Source organism: Engystomops pustulosus, chromosome 1 (genome assembly GCF_040894005.1).
Source record: "Engystomops pustulosus chromosome 1, aEngPut4.maternal, whole genome shotgun sequence".
Classification (NCBI taxonomy): Eukaryota; Metazoa; Chordata; class Amphibia; order Anura; family Leptodactylidae; genus Engystomops; species Engystomops pustulosus.
In genome coordinates this window covers 1,319,011-1,327,052 of record NC_092411.1, presented here as the reverse complement: position 1 = coordinate 1,327,052, position 8,042 = coordinate 1,319,011, and the positions used below count along the sequence as shown (strand labels likewise).

Genomic DNA, 8,042 nt, shown 5'->3' with positions numbered 1-8,042 from the left:
CTCCTCAGGTCCTGTCAGGTGTCTTCTCCTCAGATCCTGTCAGGTGTCTTCTCCTCCGGTCCTGTCAGGTGTCTCCTCCTCAGGTCCTGTCAGGTGTCTTCTCCTCAGGTCCTGTCAGGTGTCTTCTCCTCAGGTCCTGTCAGGTGTCTCCTCCTCAGGTCCTGTCAGGTGTCTCCTCCTCAGCTCCTGTCAGGTGTCTCCTCCTCAGGTCCTGTCAGGTGTCTCCTCCTCAGCTCCTGTCAGGTGTCTCCTCCTCAGGTCCTGTCAGGTGTCTCCTCCTCAGGTCCTGTCAGGTGTTTTCTACTCAGGTCCTGTCAGGTGTCTTCTCCTCCGGTCCTGTCAGGTGTCTCCTCCTCAGGTCCTGTCAGGTGTCTTCTCCTCCGGTCCTGTCAGGTGTCCTCTCCTCAGGTCCTGTCAGGTGTCTCCTCCTCAGGTCCTGTCAGGTGTCTCCTCCTCAGGTCCTGTCAGGTGTCTTCTCCTCAGGTCCTGTCAGGTGTCTCCTCCTCAGGTTCCGGTTTCCCGCCGCTAGGCGCCGCTGTGTGCGAGTCTCAGTTTCCCGCCTGTCACCACATCCCTCCGTGGCCTGTGATTGGCTGTCCTCCCGGCAGCTCGCGCGCTATTGGCTGTGTGTGTAGGTGGGCGGTTCTCTGCGGTAGTAGGTCTCTGGTCTGCGCCGTCCTGTCAGTCGTTGCGCCCGTTCACACCCGCTGTGCGTCATGCTGTGCGGCTTATCCCGGGCCGTGAAGGCGGCTGTGCTTATCGCAGTGCTGGGCGTCCTGGTGCAGCTCATCCGCGGATGGCTCAGCTCCAAGACCTACGTATTCACCCGGGAGGAGATCGCCGGCCTGGCCAAGGAGCACTCGGGTAACCGCCCCCCGCCGGGTCACCCACAGCGAGAGGCGCTAGGGGAGGGGCCAGGGACACGGGGGACCCCGCTGAGGGAGTGGCCTGGGACAGGGGGGGGGACCCCTCTGAGGGAGGGGCCTGGGACACGGGGGGACCCCTCTGAGGGAGGGGCCCGGGACACGGGGGGGACCCCTCTGAGGGAGGGGCCTGGGACACGGGGGGACCCCTCTGAGGGAGGGGCCTGGGACACGGGGGACCCCACAGGGGGGGGGGCCCTCTGAGGGAGGGGCCTGGGACACAGGGGGGGGGGGCCCTCTGAGGGAGGGGCCTGGGACACAGGGGGGGGGCCCTCTGAGGGAGGGGCCTGGGACACAGGGGGGGGGCCCTCTGAGGGAGGGGCCTGGGACACAGGGGGGGGCTCTGAGGGAGGGGCCTGGGACACAGGGGGGGGGCCCTCTGAGGGAGGGGCCTGGGACACAGGGGGGGGGCCCTCTGAGGGAGGGGCCTGGGACACAGGGGGGGGGCCCTCTGAGGGAGGGGCCTGGGACACAGGGGGGGGGGGGCCCTCTGAGGGAGGGGCCTGGGACACAGGGGGGGGGGGGCCCTCTGAGGGAGGGGCCTGGGACACAGGGGGGGGGCCCTCTGAGGGAGGGGCCTGGGACACAGGGGGGGGGGCCCTCTGAGGGAGGGGCCTGGGACACAGGGGGGGGGGCCCTCTGAGGGAGGGTCCTTGGACACAGGGGGGGGGCCCTCTGAGGGAGGGGCCTGGGACACAGGGGGGGGGCCCTCTGAGCTAGGGGCCTGGGACACAGGGGGGGGAACCCCTTGAAGGGAGGGGCCCCCTCTCCTGGAGGACTTCCCTGGAAGAGTGCTCTGGGGGAGGGACCTAGGGCTATAGATGGGAATGGTTAGGTCGGGTTCTGTCACAGAGTTTAGGGGAGGTTAGGGGGATGTGATTGAGAGTGAAGGGGACACTGTGGGACTCTGGGGGGTTGTGTCTGGCTTACTTGGGAACCCCGGGGGGAGGGAGTGTCTGGATTATTGGGGGACCCTGGGGTGGGGGGGGTTTGTCTGGATTACTGGTGGAACCTGGGGGGGGAGGGATTTCTGGATTACGGGGGAACATTTAGGGTAAGGCCAAACATTAGCGCTTTGATTCCGTTTTTTTAAGCATTTTTTTTTAAACATCAGTTTTTGTCCATTTTTCCCAGTTATCTTTATTAAGATAATTGGGAAAAACGGTCAAAAACGGATGCGTTTTCCAAAAACAGATGTGGACTGAAAAAGCATTCTTAAAAACGGACCAGTAATTCCATGTGTGGCATTACCCTAAGGGTTGCCGGGTTACTGGGGGGCCCTTTAATGGTTGCCGGGTTACTGGGGGGCCCTTTATTGGTTGCCGGGTTACTGGGGGGCCCTTTATGGGCTGCCGGGTTACTGGGGGGCCCTTTATGGGCTGCCGGGTTACTGGGGGGCCCTTTATGGGCTGCCTGGTTACTGGGGGGCCCTTTATGGGTTGCCGGGTTACTGGGGGGCCCTTTATGGGTTGCCGGGTTACTGGGGGGCCCTTTATGGGTTGCCGGGTTACTGGGGGGCCCTTTATGGGTTGCCGGGTTAGTGGGGGACCCTTTATGGGTTGCCGGGTTAGTGGGGGACCCTTTATGGGTTGCCGGGTTAGTGGGGGACCCTTTATGGGTTGCCGGGTTACTGGGGGAGAGTTTCTGGATTGGGGGGGGGGGGGGTCTGGGGGTGAGAACCTTCTTCACCATCTCCCTGTCTACTCCCCCAGGTCTGGACTATGAAGACGCCTTCTCTAAGATAATCATTGAGTTGCGGAAGAAGCACCCGGGGCACATCCTTCCGGACGAGGACCTGCAGTGGGTGTTTGTGAATGCGGGCGGCTGGATGGGGTCCATGTGCCTGCTGCACGCTTCACTCACTGAGTATGTGCTGCTCTTTGGGACAGCGGTGGACACCAGTGGGCACTCAGGTGAGTGTGAGCATCAGTGTAGGACTACACTGCCCCTCCCCCATACCTGGCGCACTAGTGGTTAACTGTCTGCCATAGTTCAGGGTCATCCGGCTGCTGACTGCACAACTTGTAACCTCACCAGATGTCACCTCACCTGGCGAGGAACAATGAATAGTATTTTCAAAGAAACTGAGTAAAGCTTATCTTTTAGTTCTCCCCCTTCTCATCTATCGTGGTCTATACTCCAGACATGAGGAATAACGGGGAGGGGATCCGAATTATTTTAATGGCCTATTGAACGCTCATACTGTAATTACATCATATTATGAGTGTAGTTTGAAGTTGCACTGGCGGCGCGGTGTTCCTGGATTGGAAGGCGTCTCTTGGTAATAAACCCCACTAATGGTCCATAGTTTAAATCCCACCAACATGTGCAAGGAGTTTATAAGTCCATCATCTGTTGTGGATCGTGTGGGATATGTGTGCTATAGAAGCCATAACGTCTCTGAGATGCCTGCACTCTTTAAAGGGGTTTTTCACAAACGCAGGTTGGCCCTATCCAAGGATAGGGCCTAACTTGCTGATCAGAGATGAAACCCCCACAGATCACGAAAACGAGGGGTCCGATGTACCATGTACCTCCGTTGGACCCCTTGTCGCTCCATCAGAGTAATGGAGCTGACGGAGGCGCATGACCGTTCTGCTCCATTAATCTCTATGGAGCCGACGGAGATCGCCGAGAGCCATCAAATTAATGGATTAATGGCCGTTTGCTCCATTACTCTGACGGAGCGACGAGGGGTCCGACGAAGGTATGTGGGACCCCATCGAACCCCTCGTTTTTGTGATCTGTGAGGGTCTCATCACGGGGAGACCCCCACCTATCAGCAATTTGGCCCCTATCCTGTGGATAGGGCCTAACTTGTGTTTGGGGGAAAAACCCTTTAAGTCGTGTTACCAAAATCATAAAACGTGAGGTATATTGTTTTGAATAAAAATGGAAAGAAATTCCTATACTCTCCTTACCCTTACAGCTTCAGCAGTGACTCCATTCATTGTACACATTGTCCTAGGCCGCAGTGGTCCTGTCTGAAGGAATGGCAAGGGACGATGGGCTCAGTGGTTATTAGCATAAAATGGAAGCACCGGAAGCCCTGGGCCTTTGCTGCAGTTCAGGTGACCCTTGTGTATGTCAGGAGGGTCACCAAAAGTGTGTTAGAAGGACAACATTAAAATTGCCATACACATGGGACCTGTACAGCTGAGCATCTGATATGTACAGCCGGTGTTTGATCAGCTTGTGTGGGCTTTATACTGTAGAGCTGCTGAAGCCCACCCAAAACTAATCAACATCACAGATGTCGTCCTGCCTGGGAATAATAATAATCTTATATAGCGCCATCAAATTCTGTAGCGCTTTACAGATTCTGGGGAACATATACAAATACAACTAGACGTTGCATAGTAATAACAGTCATATGAAACAATAGGAATCGGGACCTGATCACAGGAGCTTACAGTCTATAAGGATGAGGGGGTGACACAAGAGCTTACAGTCTATAAGGATGAGGGGGGGACACAAGAGCTTACAGTCTATGAGGATGAGGGGGTGACACAAGAGCTTACAGTCTATGAGGATGAGGGGGTGACACAAGAGCTTACAGTCTATGAGGAGGTGACACAAGAGCTTACAGTCTATAAGGATGAGGGGGTGACACAAGAGCTTACAGTCTATGAGGATGAGGGGGTGACACAAGAGCTTACAGTCTATGAGTGGGTGACACAAGAGCTTACAGTCTATGAGGATGAGGAGGTGACACAAGAGCTTACAGTCTATGAGGAGGTGACATTAGAGCTTACAGTCTGTTAGAATATGGGAGTGGCACTAGAGATTACAGTCGGTGAGAACAAGGGGTGACGCTAGAGATCAGTCTATAAGGATGTTGGGGAGGGGGGTCACATGAGGTATAAGAGATTGTATAATGGTTCCAAGGGAATGGAATAAAAATAATGTCATAAATAAAAATTCTGTTGCATCTTATATACAGAGTCAGTGTAGATTGGTATTTGGCATTTTCCAGATAACAGACGTGGAGTATCCAGATTCCTAATTGTAGAATGAAAGATGGTTGTATTCTGTATATTCTGTGGCTGCAGATTCTGTGCACCTCCTGATCACAAATGGCTGTGCTGCGGACAATTATCCTGTATCACACTGTTCTAATCAGTGATTTATAATATCTCGTCTTTATGGGACCCCATTGTATGTACAGTCTGTCTATGAAACACTGTTAACATTTGTCCCCTCGTTGTAGGACGATATTGGGCGGAAATCTCTGATACTATATTGTCCGGAACCTTCCGCCAATGGAAAGAAGGAATGACAAAGAGCGAGATCTTCTACCCTGGTAAGAACAGATTATATTGTATAAGAGCTAGGGTTTGGTTTCTTTATGAGTGGAGCCAGTGATTGTCCTAATGAATGACATGCAGGAACATTGTCAACTCCTTATTCAGGAGGCTTTACTCTGAGGACTCTTGTCGCTTCAGACCTCACATACCAGAAATTATACTAAGCTGCAGATTCCAACAGCAAACCTGCTGACAATATCAACCGGATTTATTATAGCCCCTGCACCAGTTTTGTGTCGCGGCTGCTCTGTGTCCGACAATACAGAAAAAATGTGAACCAAAAAGTTCATGTTAGTGCTTAGTCAGACCAAGCACCACAATTCTGCAGCATGAACAAAAAATTACAGTACAGGGAGCACCTACGTCACATTTCGGCTGCGGGTAATTGGTCAGGGCTGACCAGCTGAGCTCTCTCCAAAGCTGGTGAGTGTTTGCTGCGTATTGCAGCAAAGCTGCCAGCGGCATTACAAAGCCGGTGTTGCGTGGGTGACGCCATGTTGGCTGATATAGTCGCTCCACGTGATGTCATCGGGGAGCGGAGATCTGTTTCTATTGCAGCCTCGGATCACACAATGCTGTTTCTTTTTACACAATGTATTACAATATGCAATTTGCACATTGTAATACATGATGTGTAAAATGCCCCTAATATATGGTAGGATCAATCAGAAAACCTAGGGTTAAAGTACCCTAGAGGGTCTGAAAAAAAATTTAAAAATTAAAAAAAATTTAAAAATTCAAATCGTCCCTCTTTCCTTAGAACTGATATAAATAGTAAAAATCATAAACATGTTCAGTATTGCCGCTTCCAAAAATGTCCGATTTATCAAAATATAATAACGTTTATTCCCAGCGTTTAGCCCCGTAACAGAAAATAGCACCCAAAGTTTAAAATCACACTTTTTTGCCATTTTTCAAAATATGATAAAAGGTCATACAGTCCGCAAAATGATAGCATTGAAAACGTCATCAGAAGTATGAAAAAGTTATTAGCGCCGAAACATGGCAAAATGAAGAATTTTTATTTTATTTGTACCGGAGGTTTTAATTTTTTATAAATGTATGAAAACATCATAAAACCTGTATTAATTTAGTATCCCCCATGTTTGTACCGACCCAAACAATAAAGTAGACCTGTCATTTGGGGTGCACAGTGAAATCCAAAAAATCCAAGCCCACAAGAAAACGGCGCAAATGCTTTTCACTACATTTGGAATTTTTTTACTGCTTCCCAGTACACTGCAGGGAATATTAAATACCGTCACTATGAAGTGCAATTTGTTTTACGCAGAAAGCAAGCCCTCACACAGCTCTGTACATGGAAATATAAAAAAGTTGTGGTGAGTGAAAAACGGAAATGCAAAAACAAAAAACGGGCCTGATTAATGAAGAACATGCACCACAATTCATGAATCTGGCGCCCCCTGCACACTTCACAGGAAACTGCACATAGTACAAACTGCACTGTTTTTGATAAATGTGGGCAGCAGAATAGCGAGTGCAGCTCTGGAGACATTGCTGTTATTACGTTTGATGATTGTGATCTGCTATACTTGGTTGGGGCATGACTTGTATGTTTTTTGGGATATAATCTCTGGCTGTTGTATTCTTGGAAGATTCCGATTTTTTTCTGCACCATTTTGTATTGTGTCTGTGGAGATGGGTTGTTGATGAGCCATACTTTTTCTTTGTGCAGGAGATACCATTGTACATGAAGTGGGGGAGGCCACGTCGGTGCAATGGAGTGCGGGGACCTGGATGGTGGAGTACGGACGTGGGTTTATTCCTTCCACATTGGGCTTTGCTCTAGCAGATACATTCTTTAGTACCCAGGACTTCCTCACCTTCTACTATACAGTAAAGGTCTATACCAAGGGGTTAATGCTGGAAGCCAACACTTATCTATCAGACCTTGGCTTCTTCTAACATCTCAACGTCCTGGGAACCATGAGCAGCTCCATCATTTACCAGGAGATCAGTCATCACCAAATCCATGTATGAGGATTGGTCACTCTGGTCACATGGGTCTAACTGTGTGCGAGGGGCCTGGAGAGTAATATCCGTCCATCCATGGAAAGGTGCACTGTGGCCTCTGGGGGCCATCAGCCCTGGATAATCCTGTCTAATCTACAATTACCAAATCATTTTAATTACCGGAGGGTCGCTCTATAAGGAGCAACGAGACGGCAACTCCTGTTACTTTGGCTCCGTTCCCTGCACTTTTATCATTGCCTTCTAAGTTTTTATACTGCAACTTGAACAAACGTGAAAAACTCCTCTGGAACAGAGAAGACCTGCCGCGTCCTCAATGATCACAGATTATTTTTTAATAAGCCATGAAGACATGTAATATTTCTATAGAAAGGATCATTTTATCTTTCTTATGTGACACCAAAATGTTTATGCTGCTCGTTCACTGATGAAATTAAAAATTATTAGTAAAGTTCCTGAATTCTGTCTTGTGCTGTAGCAGTAGGTGCCAACTAGGGGTTCTTGTCTACTGTTCTATGACAGATTTGTGGCCCAGTTTGCTAATAAAAAAAGCCTCTACTATGTACAAGCGTGCAACTGTGCAGCAGATTAGCTTCTCCTTTTATTATCCGCTTTATGTAATGTTGTTTTCCAGAGCATGTATGTGGCAGATGTAGGGTAAGGGGAGGTAAGTGATATCTGATCTGATCCGGTCTGCAGCTTTCTTTATGATAGGGTGACTGCCCAGGTTCCTACACTTCACAGCGGTGAATACAGGCCATATAAAGCCTGAATTCTTCTAATTGAGTACCGGGCCAGAACCTGGACACCTGACAGCATA

General features: G+C 50.4%; 1 protein-coding gene across 3 annotated transcripts in view; it reads left to right on the top strand.

The window, feature by feature from the left end:
* Nucleotides 1-624: 624 nt before the first annotated feature.
* LOC140114589 (sigma non-opioid intracellular receptor 1) overlaps nucleotides 625-8,042 on the top strand; it is a 195,994-nt gene continuing 188,576 nt past the window's right edge. Inside the window, exons 1-4 of one of the 3 annotated variants that reach the window (XM_072132722.1) lie at nucleotides 628-864; nucleotides 2,636-2,836; nucleotides 5,134-5,226; nucleotides 6,927-7,673. In XM_072132722.1, coding sequence (XP_071988823.1) covers nucleotides 717-864; nucleotides 2,636-2,836; nucleotides 5,134-5,226; nucleotides 6,927-7,156 — 672 coding nt within the window. In that variant the 5' untranslated portion in view covers nucleotides 628-716 and the 3' untranslated portion in view covers nucleotides 7,157-7,673. Of the gene's footprint in view, nucleotides 865-2,635; nucleotides 2,837-5,133; nucleotides 5,227-6,926; nucleotides 7,674-8,042 lie in introns of those variants that run through there. The other 2 variants (XM_072132723.1, XM_072132720.1) reach the window with 2 other exon arrangements.